Below are 23,984 nucleotides of genomic sequence, written 5' to 3'. Positions count from 1 at the left end.
AAACGAATTTTGCAGACCCCTGAGCTCTCTAGAGACGTCCTGGATCAAGGAGGAAGAAACAGAAAGACTGTGCTAGAATTTTAACTGCGCAACAAGGCGCTAAAACAAGGTCCCTCCCACTCATATTACAACAGTGGGAGACCTGATATAACGGTTTCTATGCAGAAAAATACGTTAGCCATGTGGAAAAAAATCATGCCCAAAAGATTTATCACCAAAGTACCTCACAAAACGAATAACATGCCAGTAAACGTTTTAAAAACAACATTTTCAATGTCATGTAAAGTTATCACTAAGCCTGCTACCAGTCGCTTCCACTGCAGATAAGGCTTAAACATTATTTCAGTATTAACAGTATTTTCTCAGTCAAATTCTAGTCCCTAGAAAATAACTCAACTGCGCATACATTTATCAGCCTGATACCAGTCGCTACTACTGCATTTAAGGCTGTACTTACATCATATGGGTAACAGCAGTATTTTCTTAGTCAATTCCATTCCCAGAAAATAATGTACTGCACATACCTCATTTGCGGGGGACCCCGCATGCTATTCCTCTCTTTCTGAAGTTACCCTACTCCTCAGAATGTCGAGAACAGCCAGCGGATCTTAGTTACGTCTGCTAAGATCATAGAAAAACGCAGGCAGATTCTTCTCCAAATACTGCCTGAGATACAAAAAAACGGTACACTCCGGTGTCATTTTAAAATAACAAACTTTTGATTGAAGAATAATTAAGTAAAACTCCAACTCCTCTGGCGACCTCCTTCTTTGTTGAGGGTTGCAAGAGAATGACTGGATATGACATGTGAGGGGAGGAGCTATATAGCAGCTCTGCTTGGGTGATCCTCTTGCAACTTCCTGTTGGGAAGGAGAATATATCCCATAAGTAATGGATGACCCGTGGACTGAACACACTTAACAAGAGAAATTAACTTATTAAATTGCTTCCCAAAAAATAGAAAAATGGCATAAATCCCTTTTAAACTGCATACTGATATAAAATTAAATTTAAGTCACTACTGCAAAGCTAAACACTACACGATTTCTTCAGTACTCCCAGTAAAAACATAGTGCAGAAAGCATAAAATTTCAGCATGTTCTCCTGTTAAACAGCTTCTATTTTTTTCATATATTGCTGCCACTTTACTAAAAACACGCTCACTTGGTACACTTTAGATAAGGGTTAAAAGTAAATAATTTTTTTTATATATATTTATATAAATACTAAATCTAGCACTGATGCTGAAATATCAGTGCTAGATTTATTTATTTGCTTTAATTTTAAATATGCTCATATATTTACTGGATTGCAAATACCTTCCCTGGTACTGTGTTGTGGACTATAAGTTTCTTTATTATGTCACTTATGGGTAGTTTTATACATGTGTAACAGTGCCACCTAATGGTCAGAGCATTGTTATCCACTACTAGAGAATATTGATACTAGTCTCCTATACTGCATAGCTTTCTACTGAAGGTTTGTTGTTGTGGACATTAAATTAATGTGCCTGAACTATCATTTAAAAAAAAAAAAAATTATATGCCAATGAAAGGGGAAAATAAAATATTTAAATAAAAAATAGTCAAATATAGCAGCTTTAGTGAAATGTTTTGCAAATATGTAAAATGTATCAGAATGCAACAAAAGTAAATTTATGCTTACCTGATAAATTGATTTCTTCTATGATACGACGAGTCCACGGATTCATCCTTTACTTGTGGGATATTATCCTCCTGCTAACAGGAAGTGGCAAAGAGCACCACAGCAGAGCTGTCTATATAGCTCCTCCTTTGACTCCACCCCCAGTCATTCGACCGAAGGTATAGGAAGAAAAAGGAGAAACTAAAAGGTGCAGAGGTGACTGAAGTTTTAAATAAAAAAATATAATCTGTTTTAAATTGACAGGGCGGGCCGTGGACTCGTCGTATCATAGAAGAAATCAATTTGTCAGGTAAGCATAAATTTACTTTTCTTCTATAAGATACAACGAGTCCACGGATTCATCCTTTACTTGTGGGATACAATACCAAAGCTACAGGATACAGATGAACGGGAGGGACAAGACAGATACCTAAACAGAAGGCATCACTGCTTGAAGAACTTTTCTCTCAAAAATAGACTCCGAAGAAGCAAAAGTGTAAAATTTGGAAAAGGTATGAAGGGAAGACCAAGTCGCAGCCTTACAAATCTGTTCAACAGAAGCATCGTTTTTAAAAGCCCATCTGGAAGTCACCGCTCTAGTAGAATGTGCTGTAATCCTATCAGTAGGCTGCTGTCCAGCAGTCTTGTATGCTAAACGGATGATGCTTTTCAGCCAAAAAGAAAGAGAGGTAGCCGTAGCTTTTTGACCTCTACGCTTTCCAGAATAGACAACAAACAGAGAAGATGTTTGACGAAAATCCTTGGTCGCTTGCAAGTAAAACTTCAAGGCACGAACCACGTCCAAGATATGTAACAGAAGCTCCTTCTTAGAAGAAGGGTTAGGACACAGAGAGATTGAACAACAATTTCCTGATTAATATTCTTATTAGAAACAACCTTAGGAAGGAATCCAGATTTGGTACGCAAAACCACCTTATCAGAATGGAATATAAGATAAGGCGAGTCGCATTGTAATGCAGATAGTTCAGAAACTCTTGGAGCAGAAGAAATAGCAACTAAAAACAGAACTTTCCAAGATAGAAGCTTAATATCTATGGAATGCATAGGTTCAAACGGAACCGCTTGAAGAACTTTAAGAACTAAATTCAAACTCCATGGCGGAGCAACAGGTTTAAACTGGTAGTGAGAAAGATGAGGCGCTGGAGAATTGACCCTGCTAGACTAATGTATTCCCCTCTAAGAAAACAGTGGTTGATATGTAGTGAATGTAGTCCAGCGCTAGATTAGCACGGGTAGAGTATTTAGTTAAATTCTATAATTTAAATATATTGTATTTTGTGATTGGATAAATGTTTAATGTATGTACTGCAATGTTGTTATTATATATTTATTGTAGGTAATCCTAAGTATTTATCAACATTCAGTTAATAAAAAGATTTCATTTCATTCATTTATTACAACACAAAGAACAAAAACAAATGAAGGACAATAAGCTTCTTGTAGACACACACAACTATATAATTCCACCTTTATATTGAATTTCCATATATCTATACTTTCCACCTTTAATTAAATTACATAGAATAGCCAATCCAAACCAGTTAAGCCCTATATATAGACTCAGGTGACACAGACAAACAAGTCTTGAAAAAGCCTAAGGGCGAAACGCGTTGACCTTGACACTGTTGTCACTCTGCACTTTATGTTTTTATTTTGATTGCTGTTATAATTGCCAAGAAAGGAAAGACAACTACTACAAGACTTCCTTTGCTGATTACCTCCTGCAACATTGCAGCTGGACGTTGCTACAACCTGCATTTGTTTCTAATCAGCTCTACTAAGTTGCACAGAGAGATTGCCAAGTTTTACTTTGATCTCCAACGATACAGATCATTCTGTTAGTCACTTCTAGTGACCGCAAAGATTTCCTCTAAGTCACCACTGTTAGTGACCGCAAGGACCACTTTTAAGTCACAATCTGTGACCGCAAAGATATAACCGCAAGTTAATACATGCAAGTCACAATCTGTGACCGCAAAGACCTTGCTGTATAACATCACTGATGTCCAGTAAAGATTCTACTCCTAGTCACCACTTGTTACCGCAAAGACCCCACCACTAGTCACCTCCGTGACCGCAAAGACCTCATTACAGTCACTACAAGTGACCGCCAAGTCCACTATGCTAACACAGAAAGTGAGATACACATAGCCTAATGGTTAAGATCTCCCTCTCTAACCCTAAAAGTCACGAGTTCAATTCCCACCACATTCCTTTGTTGGTTCAGAAAGGAAAGACAACTACTACAAGACTTCCTTTGCTGATTACCTCCTGCAACATTGCAGCTGGACGTTGCTACAACCTGCATTTGTTTCTAATCAGCTCTACTAAGTTGCACAGAGAGATTGCCAAGTTTTACTTTGATCTCCAACGATACAGATCATTCTGTTAGTCACTACTAGTGACCGCAAAGATTTCCTCTAAGTCACCACTGTTAGTGACCGCAAAGACCACTTTTAAGTCACAATCTGTGACCGCAAAGATATAACCGCAAGTTAATACATGCAAGTCACAATCTGTGACCGCAAAGACCTTGCTGTATAACATCACTGATGTCCGGTAAAGATTCTACTCCTAGTCACCACTTGTGACCGCAAAGACCCCACCACTAGTCACCTCCGTGACCGCAACGACCTCATTACAGTCACTACAAGTGACCGCCAAGTCCACACTGCGAGGATTGCATTATAGTCACTGCACGTGACTGCAAAGTTTAACATCCAAGTCACTGAATGTGACCGCAAAGACCACACTAAAAGAGAAATCAGGTGTGCCAAGAGACCAGCGTAAGTTGCAATCTCCCCCAAGACTCCCTAATTACACACGGAATAGGGGAATACACCTTCTGATACACATACAGATTAAAGTTAAAAAAATTGCAACATAATAAGCGCTTGACAGAATATCAAGGATCACTGGTTACATTACAACTATATTGAAACAGCTACGATCACAAGTGTGACGTAGGAAAAGTCACATGACATATTTTTAAATACCAGTCTCTCACTAACGGACCGGTAACACACACCCGCCACAATAGCGGGGAGGTCATCTCGTTTGGATCTTTAAGTTTTTTTTTAATCCAATTTCTGGACATTATCATTTGTTACACTATATATCAGGTACCCGATTATCAAATAGCGGAAATATATACTACAGTTATTCAATTGTTTTCTCTGATGAAATCGATGTTATAAGGGAGACGTCCCTTTTTATCTTATGTATGCTTTTAACAAGTTATTAAATTTCTGTCTAATTATACGAATGTTTTATTAGTTTTTATATATAGATAAGAAGCTCACATTAGACAACAAGTTTATATATATCAGTTGTATATACCTGTTTATATCTTTTTATTAACTGTATGTTGATAAATACTTAGGATTACCTACAATAAATATATAATAACAACATTGCAGTACATACATTAAACATTTATCCAATCACAAAATACAATATATTCAAATTATAGAATTTAACTAAATACTCTACCCGTGCTAATCTAGCGCTGGACTACATTCACTACACGGAGCAACAGGTTTAAACATAGGCTTAATTCTAACCAAAGCCTGACAAAACGACTGAACGTCTGGGACATCTGCCAGACGCTTGTGCAGTAAGATTGACAAAGCAGATATCTGTCCCTTTAAGAAACTAGCTGATAATCCCTTCTCCAATCCTTCTTGGAGAAAGGACAAAATCCTAGGAATCCTGATCTTACTCCATGAGTAGCCTTTGGATTCGCACCAATAAAGATATTTACGCCATATATTATGGTAAATTTTCCTAGTGACAGGCTTTCGAGCCTGAATCAAGGTATCTATGACCGACTCAGAGAATCCCCGCTTAGATAAAATCAAGCGTTCAATCTCCAGGCAGTCAGCCGCAGAGAAACTAGATTTGGATGCTGGAACGGACCCTGAATGAGAAGGTCCTGTCTCAGTGGCAGTTTCCACGGTGGCAGAAATGACATCTCCACCAGATCTGTATACCAAGTCCTGCGTGGCCACGCAGGTGCTATCAAAATTACCGAAGCCCTCTCCTGTTTGATTCTGGCAATCAGACGAGGAAGGGGAGGAAAAGGAGGAAACACATAAGCCAGGTTGAACGACCACGGTACTGCTAGAGCATTTACCAGTACTGCTTGAGGATCCCTTGATCTTAACCCGTAACAAGAAAGTTTGGCATTCTGACGAGATGCCATCAGATCCAATTCTGGTGTGCCCCGTTTGATGAATCAATTGTGCAAACACCTCCAGATGGAGCTCCCACTCCCCCGGATGAAAAGTCTGGACGACTGAGAAAATCCGCTTCCCAGTTCTCCACTCCTAGGATATAGATTGCTGATAGATGGCAAGAGTTAGTCTTTGCCCATCGAATGATTTTGGAAACCTCTATCATCGCTAGAGAACTCTTTGTTCCCCCTTGATGATTGATATATGCTACAGTCGTGATATTGTCCAACTGGAATCTTATGAATTTGGCCGAAGCCAGCTGAGGCCATGCCTGAAGCGTGTTGAATATCGCTCTCAGTTCTAGAATATTTATTGGAAGGAGAGCCTCCTCCTGAGTCCACACACCCTGTGCCTTCAGGGAATTCCAGACTGCACCCCAGCCAAAGAGGCTGGCGTCCGTCGTCACTATGACCCATGCTGGCCTGCGGAAACACATTCCCTGGGACAGATGATCCTGTGACAACCACCAAAGAAGAGAGTCTCTGGTCTCTTGATCCAGATTTATCTGAGGAGATAAATTTGCATAATCCCCATTCCACTGCCTAAGCATGCACAGTTGCAGTGGTCTGAGATGCAAGCGAGCAAACGGAACTATGTCCATTGCCGCTACCATTAGTCCAATTACCTCCATACACTGAGCCACTGACGGACGAGGAATGGAATGATGTGCTCGGCAGGGGGTTAAGATCTTTGATTTTCTGACCTCCATCAGAAAAATTTTCATGTCTACCGAGTCTATCAGAGTTCCCAGGAATGGAACTCTTGTGAGAGGGACAAGTGAACTCTTCTTTATGTTCACCTTCCACCCGTGAGATCTTAGAAAAGCCAACACGATGTCCGTGTGAGATTTGGCTAGTTGGTAAGTTGACGCCTGAATCAAGATATAGTCCAGATAGGGCGCCACTGCTATGCCCCGCGGCCTTAGAACCGCCAGAAGGGACCCTAGCACATTTGTGAAAATTCGGGGAGCTGTGGCCAACCCGAAAGGAAGAGCCACAAACTGGTAATGCTTGCCCAGGAAGGCGAACCTGAGGAACTGGTGATGATCTTTGTGGATAGGAATGTGAAGATACGCATCCTTCAAATCCACGGTGGTCATATATTGACCCTCCTGGATCATTGGTAAAATTGTCTGAATGGTCTCCATCTTGAAGGATGGGACTCTAGAGAAATTTGTTTAGAATTTTGAGATCTAAAATCGGTCTGAAGGTTCCCTCTTTTTTGGGAACCACAAACAGATTGGAGTAAAACCCCTGTCCCTGTTCTGCTTTTGGAACTGGGCAGATGACACCCATAGTATATAGGTCTTCTACACAGCGTAAGAACGACTCTCTTTTTGTCTGGTTTACAGACAACCGTGAAAGATGAAATCTCCCCCTTGGAGGAGAATCTTTGAATTCTAGAAGATACCCCCCCCGGTCACAATTTCTAAAGCCCAGGAATCCTGAACGGCTCTTGCCCAAGCCTGAGCGAAGAGAGAAAGGCTGCCCAAAGGCTGCCCCCTACTAGATCCGGTCCCGGATCAGGGGCTGCCCCTTCATGCTGTCTTGGTAGCAGCAGCGGGCTTCTTGGCCTGTTTACCTTTATTCCAGGTCTGGTTAGGTCTCCAGACTGACTTGGATTGAGCAAAATTCCCCTCCTGCTTTGTGGCAGGGGAGGAGGTAGAGGGACCACCTTTGAAGTTTCGAAAGGAATGAAAATTATTTTGTTTGGCTCTCATTCTATTTGTCTTATCCTGAGGAAGGGCATGGCCTTTTCCTCCAGTGATATCGGAAATGATCTCCTTCAGTTCAGGCCAGAATAGGGTCTTACCTTTGAAAGGAATAGCTAATAGCTTAGATTTTGATGACACATCCGCAGACCAGGACTTAAGCCATAACGCTCTACGCGCTAAAATGGCAAAACCTGAATTCTATGCCGCTAATTTAGCCAGTTGAAAAGCGGCATCTGTAATAAAAATATTAGCTAGCTTGAGAGCCTTAATTCAATCTAAAATATCATCTAATGGGGTCTCAACCTTGAGAGCCTCCTCTAGAGCATCAAACCAAAAAGCAGCTGCAGTAGTTACAGGAACAATGCACGCTATAGGTTGTAGAAGAAAACCCTGATGAATAAACAATTTCTTTAGAAGACCCTCTAATTTTTTATCGATAGGATCTTTGAAAGCACAACTGTCCTCAATAGGTATATAGTTGTACGCTTAGCCAGGGTAGAAATAGCTCCCTCCACCTTAGGGACCGTCTGCCACGAATCCCGAATGGTGTCAGATATGGGAAACATTTTCTTAAAAGTAAGAGGAGGAGAGAACGGAATGCCTGGCCTATCCCATTCCTTAGTAACAATGTCCGAAATCTTCTTAGGGACCGGAAAAACATTAGTGTAAGTAGGAACCTCTAGATATCTATCCATTTTACACAATTTCTCTGGTGGAATTACAATAGGGTCACAATCATCCAGAGTCGCTAAAACCTCCCTGAGCAACAAGCGGAGGTGTTCAAGCTTAAACTTAAAAGCCGTCATATCCGAGTCTGTTTGAGGGAACATCTTTCCTGAATCAGAAAGCTCTCCCTCAGACAGCAATTCCCCCACCCCCAATTCAGAACATTGTGAGGGTACATCGGAGATGGTTAATAAAGCGTCAGAGGGCTCAGCATTTACTCTCATACCGGACCTACTGCGCTTCCCCTGCAAACCAGGCAGTTTAGATAATACCTCTATTAGGGTAGTAGATATAACTGCGGCCAAATCTTGCAGTGTGAAAGAATTAGACGCACTAGAAGTACTTGGCGTCCCTTGGGGCGTTTAAGGTTGTGACACTTGGGGAGAAGTAGATGGCATAACCTGATTCCCTTCTGACTGAGAATCATCCTGAGACATACTTTTATCATTTATTCATACTTTTATCAGCTAAAATATGTTCTTTGCAATGTAAGGCCCTTTCAGTACGAGGGACACATTTTAAGTAGGGGTTCCACAATGGCTTTTAAACACATGTTAAACAGGCTAGTAATGACCACAAACAGGCTTGAAAACACTTTATTTAGTGAAAAAATAACAATCTGAAAAAACTGTACTGCGCCTTTAAGAGAAAAAAAGCATACAATTTTTCCAAAACTGCTTTAAAGCAATAAAATTATCCCAATTTTATGATAAAAGCATCCCAACTGTTCAGCTAAATTTGCCCCACAAGGAAAGGAATACTTAACCCTTACCAGAAAAAACGTAGTGCTATAAAACGCTTATTTCAAATAAAAAACAGTGAGAATTATGTCCCACCAGTTCCTATTGCTTTAAAGCCACCAAATGCTCTACTATAGAGACTGATTTGGACTAGGCTACACCCTAGAACAAAGTAGCACTCTCTGGCACTACTTTAAAAATAATAAACTCTTGATTGAAGAATCTAATCTAACACCTCACTTTACCTCTTCCTATCACTAACGTAGGCAAAGAGAATGACTGGGGTGGGAGGGAAGGGAGGAGCTATATATATATACAGCTCTGCTGTGGTGCTCTTTGCCTCCTCCTGCTGACCAGGAGGCGTAATCCCACAAGTATGAAATCCGTGGACTCATCGTCTCTTCAAAAAGAAAAGTAATTTTAAGGTTGTCTGTCCAAAGCGTTGAAGCGTTATAAGGCAGACCATTAATAGCTTATTTCAACCCGGACAGACTAAGGCTGGGTAGAAATATTGCACAGGGACAACCACCTTAGCAGCATATATATTATGAAAATAAGCTGTCAGATTGACAGAAAGTGATAAACACCACACAGGCTCATTTGCCACATTAAAAATTAGCCTTGCATAACCAATAACTCCTTCAATACTACTAAAGGGGAGGCAGTCTCTCTCATATGTCACATAAAGCACCTGCCCCTGCCAGAATTAATCCTGAACTTAGAATTCTAGTCCCTTAAATGAGTTCAGCAAATGTGGGCAGCAATTTCCCAGCTTAACCCTTACAGTGCCAGCCTCCTAGCCCCAGAAGACAAAAGGCACTTAGCTGTATCTAGCCGTCCGGCAGGAGGACAGCCTACACAGCATGAGAGGACGCCACTCCTCACAGAGACCTGTAGAAAAAAGAAAGAACAGAGTAAACCTACTCTGGCTTTCTATACTAGGGCAGCAAAGATGTTAGAAAAACGCAGCAAGGCCCACCTCACAAGTTCCTAACTGCTTTAAAGCCACCGCTACCCTACTGAAGAGAATAACGTGGACTACGGCTAGACCCAATCCTTGAAAAAAAGGAAAGAACAGAGTAAACCTACTCTGGCTTTCTATAACAGTTCAAATCTTGCTTGTAGGAAAAGAAATCCAATTTTCTGCAGACACCAAAACTTGACCACCTCCATGCACCAAGGCAAAGAGAATGACTGGGGTTTGTGGGAATGGAAGTGATACTTAAAGGGACATTAAACCCAAATTTTATCTTTCATGATTTAGAAAGAGAATGCAATTTTGAACTACTTTCTAATTTACTTCTATTATCTAATTTGCTTAGATCTCTTGATATTCTTTGCTGAAAAGCATATCTGGATAGGCTCAGAAGATGCTGATTGGTGGCTGCACACAAATGCCTCATGTGATTGGCTTACCCATGTGCATTGCTATTTCTTAAACAAAGGATATCTAAAGAATGAAACAAATTAGATAATTGAAGTAAATTGGATTTTTGTTTAAAATTGTATTCTCCAACTTAATTATGAAAGAAAAAAACATAATTTATGCTTACCTGATAAATTCCTTTCTCCTGTAGTGTGATCAGTCCACGGGTCATCATTACTTCTGGGATATTACTCCTCCCCAACAGGAAGTGCAAGAGGATTCACCCAGCAGAGCTGCCATATAGCTCCTCCCCTCTACGTCACCTCCAGTCATTCGACCAAGGACCAACGAGAAAGGAGAAGCCAAAGGGTGTAGTGGTGACTGGAGTATAATTTAAAAAATATTTACCTGCCGTAAAAAACAGGGCGGGCCGTGGACTGATCACACTACAGGAGAAAGGAATTTATCAGGTAAGCATAAATTATGTTTTCTCCTGTTAAGTGTGATCAGTCCACGGGTCATCATTACTTCTGGGATACCAATACCAAAGCAAAAGTACACGGATGACGGGAGGGACAGGCAGGCTCTTTATACAGAAGGAACCACTGCCTGAAGAACCTTTCTCCCAAAAATAGCCTCCGAAGAAGCAAAAGTGTCAAATTTGTAAAATTTGGAAAAAGTATGAAGCGAAGACCAAGTTGCAGCCTTGCAAATCTGTTCAACAGAGGCCTCATTCTTAAAGGCCCAAGTGGAAGCCACAGCTCTAGTGGAATGAGCTGTAATTCTTTCAGGAGGCTGCTGTCCAGCAGTCTCATAAGCTAAACGTATTATGCTACGAAGCCAAAAAGAGAGAGAGGTAGCAGAAGCTTTTTGACCTCTCCTCTGACCAGAGTAAACGACAAACAGGGAAGACGTTTGTCGAAAATCTTTAGTTGCCTGTAAATAAAATTTTAGGGCACGAACTACATCCAGATTGTGCAGAAGTCGTTCCTTCCTTGAAGAAGGATTTGGACACAAGGATGGAACAACAATCTCTTGATTGATATTCCTGTTAGTGACTACCTTAGGTAAGAACCCAGGTTTAGTACGCAGAACTACCTTATCCGAGTGAAAAATCAAATAAGGAGAATCACAATGTAAGGCTGATAACTCAGACTCTTCGAGCCGAGGAAATAGCCATTAAAAATAGAACTTTCCAAGATAACAACTTTATATCAATGGAATGAAGGGGTTCAAACGGAACGCCCTGTAAAACGTTAAGAACAAGGTTTAAACTCCATGGCGGAGCAACAGTCTTAAACACAGGCTTAATCCTGGCCAAAGCCTGACAAAAAGCCTGAACGTCTGGAACTTCTGACAGACGTTTGTGCAACAGAATGGACAGAGCTGAGATCTGTCCCTTTAAGGAACTAGCGGATAAACCCTTTTCTAAACCTTCTTGTAGAAAAGACAATATCCTAGGAATCCTAACCTTACTCCAAGAGTAACCTTTGGATTCGCACCAATATAGGTATTTACGCCATATTTTATGGTAAATCTTTCTGGTAACAGGCTTCCTAGCCTGTATTAAGGTATCAATAACTGAATCAGAAAAACCACGTTTTGATAAAATCAAGCGTTCAATTTCCAAGCAGTCAGCTTCAGAGAAGTTAGATTTTGATGTTTGAAAGGACCCTGTATCAGAAGGTCCTGTTTCAGAGGTAGAGACCAAGGTGGACAGGATGACATGTCCACCAGATCTGCATACCAAGTCCTGCGTGGCCATGCAGGCGCTATTAGAATCATTGATGCTCTCTCCTGTTTGATTCTGGCAATCAATCGAGGAAGCATCGGGAAGGGTGGAAACACATAAGCCATCCTGAAGGTCCAAGGTGCTGTCAAGGCATCTATCAGGACCGCTCCCGGATCCCTGGATCTGGACCCGTAACAAGGAAGTTTGGCGTTCTGTCGAGACGCCATGAGATCTATCTCTGGTTTGCCCCAAAGTCGAAGTATTTGGGCAAAGACCTCCGGATGAAGTTCCCACTCCCCCGGATGAAAAGTCTGACGACTTAAAAAATCCGCCTCCCAGTTCTCCACTCCCGGGATGTGGATTGCTGACAGGTGGCAAGAGTGAGACTCTGCCCAGCGAATTATCTTTGATACTTCCATCATCGCTAGGGAGCTTCTTGTCCCTCCCTGATGGTTGATGTAGGCTACAGTCGTGATGTTGTCCGACTGAAACCTGATGAACCCCCGAGTTGTCAACTGGGGCCAAGCCAGAAGGGCATTGAGAACTGCTCTCAATTCCAGAAAATTTATTGGTAGGAGACTCTCCTCCTGATTCCATTGTCCCTGAGCCTTCAGAGAATTCCAGACGGCGCCCCAACCTAGTAGGCTGGCGTCTGTTGTTACAATTGTCCAGTCTGGCCTGCTGAATGGCATCCCCCTGGACAGATGTGGCCGAGAAAGCCACCATAGAAGAGAATTTCTGGTCTCTTGATCCAGATTCAGAGAAGGGGACAAGTCTGAGTAATCCCCATTCCACTGACTTAGCATGCACAATTGCAGCGGTCTGAGGTGTAGGCGTGCAAAGGGTACTATGTCCATTGCCGCTACCATTAAGCCGATTACCTCCATGCATTGAGCCACTGACGGGTGTTGAATGGAATGAAGGACACGGCATGCACTTTGAAGTTTTGTTAACCTGTCTTCTGTCAGGTAAATTTTCATTTCTACAGAATCTATAAGAGTCCCCAGGAAGGGAACTCTTGTGAGTGGAAAGAGAGAACTCTTCTTTTCGTTCACCTTCCATCCATGCGACCTTAGAAATGCCAGCACTAACTCTGTATGAGACTTGGCAGTTTGAAAGCTTGAAGCTTGTATCAGAATGTCGTCTAGGTACGGAGCTACCGAAATTCCTCGCGGTCTTAGTACCGCCAGAAGAGCACCCAGAACCTTTGTGAAGATTCTTGGAGCCGTAGCCAATCCGAATGGAAGAGCTACAAACTGGTAATGCCTGTTTAGAAAGGCAAACCTTAGATACCGGTAATGATCTTTGTGGATCGGTATGTGAAGGTAAGCATCTTTTAAATCCACTGTGGTCATGTACTGACCCTTTTGGATCATGGGTAAAATTGTCCGAATAGTCTCCATTTTGAACGATGGAACTCTTAGGAATTTGTTTAGGATCTTTAAATCCAGGATTGGCCTGAAAGTTCCCTCTTTTTTGGGAACCACAAACAGATTTGAGTAAAACCCTTGTCCCTGTTCCGACCGTGGAACTGGATGGATTACTCCCATTAATAAAAGCTCTTGTACGCAGCGTAGAAACGCCTCTTTCTTTATTTGGTTTGTTGACAACCTTGACAGATGAAATCTCTCTCTTGGGGGAGAGTATTTGAAGTCCAGAAGGTATCCCTGAGATATTATCTCTAGCGCCCAGGGATCCTGGACATCTCTTGCCCAAGCCTGGGCGAAGAGAGAAAGTCTGCCCCCCACTAGATCCGTTCCCGGATCGGGGGCCCTCAATTCATGCTGTTTTAGGGGCAGCAACAGGTTTCCTGGCCTGCTTGCCCTTGTTCCAGGACTGGTTAGGTCTCCAGCCTTGTCTGTAGCGAGCAACAGCTCCTTCTTGTTTTGGAGCAGAGGAAGTTGATGCTGCTCCTGCTTTGAAATTACGAAAGGAATGAAAATTAGACTGTCTAGCCTTAGGTTTGGCTCTGTCTTGAGGCAGGGCATGGCCTTTACCTCCTGTAATGTCAGCGATAATTTCTTTCAATCCGGGCCCGAATAAGGTCTGCCCTTTGAAAGGTATATTAAGTAATTTAGACTTAGAAGTAACGTCAGCTGACCAGGATTTTAGCCACAGTGCTCTGCGCGCCTGAATGGCGAATCCGGAATTCTTAGCCGTAAGCTTAGTTAAATGTACTACGGCATCTGAAATAAATGAGTTAGCTAACTTAAGAGCTTTAAGCTTGTGTGTAATCTCATCTAATGGAGCTGATTCAAGTGTCTCTTCCAGAGACTCAAACCAAAATGCTGCTGCAGCCGTGACAGGCGCAATGCATGCAAGGGGTTGCAATATAAAACCTTGTTGAACAAACATTTTCTTAAGGTAACCCTCTAACTTTTTATCCATTGGATCTGAAAAGGCACAGCTATCCTCCACCGGGATAGTGGTACGCTTAGCTAAAGTAGAAACAGCTCCCTCCACCTTAGGGACCGTTTGCCATAAGTCCCGTGTGGTGGTGTCTATTGGAAACATCTTTCTAAATATCGGAGGGGGTGAGAACGGCACACCGGGTCTATCCCACTCCTTAGTAACAATTTCAGTAAGTCTCTTAGGTATAGGAAAAACGTCAGTACTCGACGGTACCGCAAAATATTTATCCAACCTACACATTTTTTCTGGTATTGCAACTGTGTTACAATCATTCAGAGCCGCTAACACCTCCCCTAGTAATACACGGAGGTTTTCCAGCTTAAATTTAAAATTTGAAATATCTGAATCCAATCTGTTTGGATCAGAACCGTCAGCCGCAGAATGAAGCTCTCCGTCCTCATGTTCTGCAAGTTGTGACGCAGTATCTGACATGGCCCTAACATTATCAGCGCACTCTGTTCTCACCCCAGAGTGATCACGCTTACCTCTTAGTTCTGGTAATTTAGCCAAAACTTCAGTCATAACAGTAGCCATATCCTGTAATGTGATTTGTAATGGCCGCCCAGATGTACTCGGCGCCACAATATCACGCACCTCCCGAGCGGGAGATGCAGGTACTGACACGTGAGGCGAGTTAGTCGGCATAACTCTCCCCTCGTTGTTTGGTGAAATGTGTTCAATTTGTACAGATTGACTTTTATTTAAAGTAGCATCAATGCAGTTAGTACATAAATTTCTATTGGGCTCCACTTTGGCATTAGCACATATAGCACAGATGTCTTCTGAATCAGACATGTTTAACACACTAGCAAATAAACTAGCAACTTGGAAATACTTTTCAAGTAATTTACTATAATATGAAAACGTACTGTGCCTATAAGAAGCACAGAAAGAGTTATGACAGTTGAAAGTTAATAAACTGAAAGGTTATAGCATCAAATCTTTGTAAAAAAACCACAATTTTAGCAAAGGCTTGTTCCCATTAGCAAAGGATAACTAACCCTGATAGCAGAAAAAAAAGTTACAGAAATAAACGTTTTTTATCACAGTCAACTACAATCTCACAGCTCTGCTGTGAGTGATTACCTCCCTCAAAACAAGTTTTGAAGACCCCTGAGTTCTGTAGAGATGAACCGGATCATGCAGGAAATACAATGAGCTTCTGACTGAATTTTTTGATGCGTAGCAAAAGCGCCAAAAAAGGCCCCTCCCCCTCACACACAACAGTGAGAGAGTTCAGTAAACTGTCATAAATTAAACAAAACAACTGCCAAGTGGAAAAAATAGTGCCCAAAACATTTTATTCACCCAGTACCTCAGAAAATGAAACGATTTTACATGCCAGCAAAAAACGTTTAACATAAATTAATTGTTATTAAAAAGCCTGTTGCTAGTCCCTGCAAATTAGGCTAAAGTCTTATGCACACAGTATAATTCCAGTGAAGTGCCATTCCCCAGAATACTGAATTGTAAAATATACATACATGACAGCCTGATACCAGTTGCTGCTACTGCATTTAAGGCTGACTTTACATTATATCGGTATGGCAGAATTTTCTCATCAATTCCATTGTCAGAAAATAATAAGCTGCTACATACCTCTTTGCAGATTAATCTGCCCGCTGTCCCCTGATCTGAAGTTTACCTCTCCTCAGATGGCCGAGAAACAGCAATATGATCTTAACTACGCCGGCTAAAATCATAGTAAAAACTCAGGTAGATTCTTCTTCAAATTCTACCAGAGAAGGAATAACACACTCCGGTGCTATTATAAAATAACAAACTTTTGATTGAAGGTATAAAACTAAATATAATCACCATAGTCCTCTCACACATCCTATCTAGTCGTTGGGTGCAAGAGAATGACTGGGGGTGACGTAGAGGGGAGGAGCTATATGGCAGCTCTGCTGGGTGAATCCTCTTGCACTTCCTGTTGGGGAGGAGTAATATCCCAGAAGTAATGATGACCCGTGGACTGATCACACTTAACAGGAGAAATTTGGGTTTAATGTTCCTTTAAAGGGACAGTCAACACCAGAATTATTGTTGTTTTAAAAGATAGATAATCCCTTAATTATCAAGTCCCTAGTTTTGTATAACCAACAGTTATAATTATACACATTTTTACCTCTCTGTAATTACCTTGTATCTAAGCCTCAGCAGACTTCCGCCTTATTTCAGTTCTTTTGACAGACTTGCATTTTAGCCAATCAGAACTGACTCCATGGTAAATTCACGTGCATGAGCTTAATGTTATCTATATGAAACACATGAACTAATGGCCTCTGGTGGTGAAAAACTATCAAAATGCATTTAGAGGCGGCCTTCAAGTTCTAAGAAATTAGTATTATGAACCTCCTAGGTTTAGCTTTCAACTAAGAATACCAAGAGAACAAAGCAAAATTGGTGATAACAGTAAATTGGAAAGTCTTTTAAAATTACATGCCCTATTTGAATCATGAAAGTTTTGTTTGGACTTGACTGTCCATTTAACAGCTTAGCTGTGGTGCTCTTTGCCTACCCTTCCTGCCCGCCAGGAGTAATATTCCCAACAGAAATTGAGGACGTTGTGGACTCACCATATCTTAGAAAATAAATAGATCTTCTCTTCACTGGCTGCCAGGTATAACCTGTCTGTGTGCATACCTATGTCAATAATCCTGTCCTTTTGGCCCTTAGACTCAGAACAGAGAGGCATTTATAAGAAAATCATCACAGTAGGTGCACCAAGCTATATAATCTTTTGTATCATCCTCTTAGTGTAATATAAGATTACACATAATTGCTAGAAATACGGCCACCAGAGAAACTAAGTGGACACCGGTTACATGCAATCTCTCCTCTCTGATGAGGTAGGCTGGACCCACTGATTATAAAAGGGTATGAAGGGGCATGCAATAAAAAGGGTTGCAGGTATCAGGAGTTCCACTAATTATCAAGCATCAAATGCCTTTGCATTAAAGTGAATCTACTACTAATTTCTCTCAAAAGGATGGCACTCCTTTGATTTTCTTTAGGCTTTTTTAAGTATCACAATGTATGCCATGTACCATCATGAATGATAAATGTACATTTGTAGTGCTGAGTATATATTTGGGCTTTTTAAAATAATGAACTCCCCAGTAATTAAAGGGACAGTCAAGTCCAAAAAAAAAACATTAATGATTTAAATAGGGAATGTAATTTTAAACAACTTCCCAATTTACTTTTATCACTAGTTTTGCTTTGTTCTCTTGGTATTCTTAGTTGAAAGCTAAACCTAGAAGGTTCATATGCTTATTTCTTAGACCTTGAAGACTGCCTCTAATCTGAATGCATTTTGACCACTAGAGGGCATTAGTTCATGTGTTTCATATAGATAACATTGAGCACATGCACGTCAAGTTACCCTGGAATGAGCACTGTTTGGCTAAAATGAAAGTCTGTCAAAAGAACTGAAATAAGGGGGCAGTTTGCAGAGGCTTTGATACAAGGTAATCACTGAGGTAAAAAGTGTATTTCTATAACAGTGTTGGTTATGCAAAACCGGGGAATGGGTAATAAAGGGATTATCTTTCTTTTTAAACAATAAAAATTCTGGTGTTGACTGTCCCTTTAAATTCGGTAAGCTAAGCTAAACTATCTGAAAGTGATAAACTCACTCCAGTTTGGTCAGTGATGCGCACACGGGGGAAAGAGACGAAGGTCCGACAGTTAAGAACACAGCAATAAATTTAAACTGCTGCTTCATATAAACTATCTTTGCCAACTTTGAATTAGCGTATGAAAATCCCCCCGGACATGCTGTCGCTCAATTAGTTGAGGGAGAGCACCTTCAATTTGCTATGAAATGCAGACAGGTTCACAACATGGGAACCTTGTCCATTCCCAAATTGATCAATCTGGTTCTTAGTATAATTGTTCAAACCTGTTTACAAAGAAACTTATTCTGAAGCAGAAAAGTTGAACAATGGTACTTGGGTTACTTTACATGTACTTCTCACTGCCTAAGACTGACAAGGGTTATCAAATGAATTATTCAATAAAAAGCACATGTAAATGAATATAGTATATGAATAAATATACTACAATACTTGGTTATTGTATGTTGTGGGGGGGGGGGTTTCCTCTCTCAGATACTTTTTCCTATAGCCGAAAACTTAATTTACCTGACAAACAGCACAGTGAGTTTCCAGAAAGATATTTCCCAGCTTGGGCCTGGCACACCATCTGCACAAAGAGGTAACAAATGATGGGGAAGAGTCACGTTGAGAGTGAACCGGAACTCCAGGTTTGAAGCACTTACAAGTGTAAGTTCCCGAATTACCCATGATGAAGTGAAATCCGGAATAAATCTAAACATATAAGAAAGACAAATCAGACACAGCACTTCTACATGTTTTATAAACTAAAACAGGTCAAGGAACCCACAGGAGGTCATAATATATTAAAATGGACATTTCTTACCAGCTACAAAATGTATATAAAATGTATACAAACACAATTCTATGCTGGCATATGATTGGCTAAAAAAAAAATCTGACTTTTTATTGGTGAAGGATAGTAAGAATAATATAATATGGTATTTATAATATAGTACAGTATTAAATTAATCTTGATGATGTCGATGTTTATTTTTAATGCATACAAGAAATTTAATAGATCAAATATGCCTTTATACACAAAAGTGAAAGCCTGTTGTTTAAGACAACTTAGAAACAGGTATAAATGTCCTATCGACAGACAGGCCTGATCAGTCAATCAAAAGACAGCCTTTACTTTAACTTTTTTTACTTTCAATCAATAGCAGATGTAATACTACCGTCGCACGTTGGGTTGTGTTATGTACCCAAAATGCGTTTCTGGGAATGGAAGGCAATATTAATAAACTAAGGTTTTGCATTTTAACAGCACTAAACGATACATCCTATGATCTGTAAAGTTATAACAGAGAGAAGCACACTGTAGACCAAAGTATTGGTTGGCATGCCCACATTTCAACTGGGAGGCTGAATTAAAAGAAGACAATCAATGCCTGGCTGAACTCCGGTCTACCACTCTGCCATGTTTGTAGGTTCTCTAGAGGGAATGGGTCTCAAATCGGTTAGAGAACCCCTTTCAAACAATGTGAAGATCCACACTTTTGCATCACTCCTTGCTAGGGGCAAAAAAGTGACTGAGGTATTATAGGAAAGAGGAAGAAATAAAAATCTGTTGTGTGAGGTGTTTTGCCTCCTCCTAGTGGGCTGGAGTTTAATGCAATGTGATAACTTGTAGATTCTCACCATCTTATGAAAAGAAAAAAAAGGTCTATTTTAGCCCTTATCTCCCAACACTGTAACAACATGCATGTACCTAGTGCGATTCTGAGAATTTACAGGGGAGCTGATTGCAGCCTTTTTTTCACTGCTGCTAGATGATTAAATGCTGGGACTGAAGAACCCCAGCATAATCTTTTCTGTCTCTTCAAATTTTCCCTTTAAATGTATAATAGTTCTTTCATGCTACTAGTAAAATTAAAGAGGTATAATCACGTGACCAGTTTCTTAACTCCCTGAATATTTCATTTTAAGGGTAAAAGGGGTCAAATATCAATTAAACTCCTAGAGCTATCCAGTGTCCATTCTTGAGAATTGTGTGTTCATCTGGGTGATTTTAATCAGCATAGCAGAAAGCACACCATCTATAACCTTATGGTTTCTAGACTGCATAACTTACTTGTCAGATACAGTACAAATGTCTTATATTGGAAGAAAAAAATAAATACATCATAAGTTCATAAGAAATGTTAGCAATGTATTTGCCAAAGTATCAATACATACACAATAGCGATATCTCGTGAAGAGTTCTGTTTCAGAGAAAATGTGTTGCAATCCAGGACTTCAAACCCAAATCCCTGGCATTTATACCCATTTATCTTCATTGACGATATTGTTATTGGAAGTGATCCAATATTTTCAACTTTAAAGATTTTAGTGATGGATAAGATTTGTTTACTTTCCTTCAGCTCTGTAAAAGAAAAGAAAAATGTGATATAAGCCAGATCAATCTTATTTAATTTTTATGGCATAGAAAGCTCTGCTTGTTGAACTTCAAAGCACAGTGTATTTATCAATCAAAACCCTCCTAATTTTAACACACAGGAAGGATAGAAAAATGTGACATATATACTCAAACATCTATTTGTTTAAGTCCAGGCTAAAGGCCGTATTCTATAAAGCTCTCTTGGCTGGTGAGATTATTTAAAAATGCTTGTCAGTATTTCTCTTTCCCTTGTGGAATTATATAAAGCCACGTTTTCTCGCTAAGAGGGTTAACTGCATTTTCGCATGGGAAGAAGATGCATACATTACAAAACGGAATAATTAAAATTGTATTTTCAGAGTCATACAAAACGAATTGAACCCTTCACACACACAAAAAAACAGGACAAAATTGTATTGTTAAGGTGCATCAAAAATCGTAACAAAATTGTTCACTAAGAATCTATTTTATCAAAAACATAAAATTGTATGTAAATTACACAGGAATAAATCGTATTAAAAATATGCACAATGTAAATCGTAATTTAAAGGGACTTTAAACACTTGTATTTATGTTGTTTTGTTTTTTAATTCATAATGTTTCTTTTGTTTTTTTAAATGCAATTCGCTATTTATTTTTATTATATGTTTACTTTTTTTTTTCATTTTTTAAATTTACTTCACTTTCTGTCCGCTCCGTGCAGACATGGCAGAAAGTTATGTAGACAAACCCGGAAGTCTCTGCTTTGCTGTGAGCGCGCACGTATGTAGAGTTGTAGACACTAGACAGCACACTCTGCGCACAGCATAACTAAAACTACTGCTGATAAAGTGTTTTTCCCTAAATAATATCTTTTGAACTTGCCTCATCTGTAAGCTAATAATTAATTATCATTTTTAAAACCAAAATGTATTTACTCTATTTTTTAATCATACTTGTTGTAGTGCGAGTGAAAGAGGGACCGCCCAACACACTGCTCAGGGAGACAGCTGCTGTCTCATAAATATACTCTTATCTTTTACCCCTCTGTTTTTTCTATCCAAGCTTCCGGAGTCCCGCTCAGTTTATTGCACATCTTATGCAGCTCACGCTCTCTATGCACCTCAGGTCATGCCCGGACTGACCCTAGGGCATACCGGGCATTTGCCCTGTGGGCTGCGGCTGCCTTAGCCCCCACCCACTATTACACACTGAGTGATTTTAGCTAGCCCCAAAATGTTATATTTATGTGATTGGTAGGGCTGTGGGGATGCCGGTAGCCTTAGCCCCGCACACACACTGACTAGGCTGGACTACTGTACTGCAGTCACAGACACACTGTATGTGTAACTCATGTGTGGGTCAAGCAGGAGCTAAAGCACAGTAGAGTGTGGGCTGCGGCTGTGTATGACATGTGATGTGGAACACTGCAGTGCTGGAGTTCGGCTTGGCAGTTGCCCCCAAAGCTTTAGTGAGTAAGAGCACTGAGCAGCAGCCAGTCAGATCCAGGCACTGTGCAGTGAACGATACTGGCATTTGTGCTGGGGAGGAATCATTGTGATCTTATATTGTAGTCATTTTCTTTCTCCTCATAGCAGCTGTGCCTGAGCTGTGATCGGCACTGCTGCTTGTTTACACAGGAAGTGTTGCCTTAGAAACTTCCCTCCTCCCTACACTTCCCCCTTGTGCGGTGCTGTGTGATCCTCCAGCAGTAGGAGAGAAGTCTATGAAGGTAAGATGAGTACAGCACATACACACAGGGTCTTTAGCTGCAGGATGGAAACCCAGCACACCACAGATGAGCAGCATTGTGTTCCTTGCCACCTTACACTATTTTATGACAGCACAACTACCCCATAATAGGTCTTCATTGGGGAATGCTGCAAGAGAATGAAAAATGTATACACTGCTCTCAATGTATTTTCAGTACTGGGGCAGGAGGTATCTGTAAAGTGTATTTATTCCCCAGTTTCTGTGCATGTTTATCTTTGTATATGTATGTATGTTTGTGTGTGTGTATGTATATATGTGTGTCTGTATATGTGTGTGTATATGTGTATGTATATATGTGTGTGTATATGTGTATGTATGTGTGTGTGTATGTATATATGTGTGTGTCTGTATATGTGTGTGTGTGTGTGTATATGTATGTATGTTTGTGTGTGTGTATGTATATATGTGTGTGTATATGTGTATGTATATATGTGTGTGTATATGTGTATGTATGTTTGTGTGTGTGTATGTATATATGTGTGTGTATATGTGTATGTATATATGTGTGTGTATATGTGTATGTATGTTTGTGTGTGTGTATGTATATATGTGTGGGTCTGTATATGTGTGTGTGTGTATAAGTATGTATGTTTGTGTGTGTGTATGTATATATGTGTGTGTGTATATGTGTATGTATATATGTGTGTGTATATGTGTATGTATGTTTGTGTGTGTGTATGTATATATGTGTGTGTCTGTATATGTGTGTGTGTGTATATGTATGTATGTTTGTGTGTGTGTATGTATATATGTGTGTGTCTGTATATGTGTGTGTATATGTGTATGTATATATGTGTGTGTATATGTGTATGTATGTTTGTGTGTGTGTCTGTATATATGTGTGTGTCTATGTATGTATGTTTGTGTGTGTGTATGTATGTATGTGTGTGTCTGTATATGTGTGTGTATATGTGTATGTATATATGTGTGTGTATATGTGTATGTATGTTTGTGTGTGTATGTATATATGTGTATGTATATATGTGTGTGTGTCTGTATATATATATATATATATATATATATATATATATGTGTGTGTGTCTGTATATGTGTATGTATATATGTGTGTGTATATGTATGTATGTTTGTGTGTGTGTATGTATATATGTGTGTGTCTGTATATGTGTGTGTATATGTGTGTGTATATGTGTATGTATATATGTGTGTGTATATGTGTATGTATGTTTGTGTGTGTGTATGTATATATGTGTGTGTCTGTATATGTGTGTGTCTGTATATGTGTGTGTGTGTATATGTATGTATGTTTGTGTGTGTGTGTATGTATATATGTGTGTGTATATGTATGTTTGTGTGTGTGTATGTATATATGTGTGTGTGTATATGTGTATGTATATATGTGTGTGTATATGTGTATGTATGTTTGTGTGTGTATGTTTGTGTGTGTATGTATATATGTGTGTGTGTCTGTATATGTGTGTATATGTATGTGTATATATATATATATATATATATATATATATGTGTGTGTGTGTCTGTATATGTGTATGTATATATGTGTGTGTATATGTATGTATGTTTGTGTGTGTGTATGTATATATGTGTGTCTGTATATGTGTGTATATATGTTTGTGTGTGTGTATGTATATATGTGTGTGTGTCTGTATATGTGTGTATATAT

At 39.9% G+C, this 23,984-nt stretch overlaps 1 protein-coding gene across 1 annotated transcript in view; it reads right to left on the bottom strand.

Annotated features, from left to right (window-relative positions):
• Positions 1-23,984, bottom strand: part of TMEM131L (transmembrane 131 like) — a gene marked incomplete in the record, with an annotated part of 682,792 nt that overhangs the window by 175,181 nt on the left and 483,627 nt on the right. The window contains 2 exon segments of the mRNA XM_053703753.1: positions 18,739-18,924; positions 20,392-20,578. Coding sequence (XP_053559728.1) covers positions 18,739-18,924; positions 20,392-20,578 — 373 coding nt within the window.

The sequence above is a fragment of the Bombina bombina genome, chromosome 2 (genome assembly GCF_027579735.1).
Source record: "Bombina bombina isolate aBomBom1 chromosome 2, aBomBom1.pri, whole genome shotgun sequence".
Taxonomy (NCBI): Eukaryota; Metazoa; Chordata; class Amphibia; order Anura; family Bombinatoridae; genus Bombina; species Bombina bombina.
Note: the sequence above shows the minus strand (reverse complement) of the source record. Positions and strands in the feature narration are given on the sequence as shown.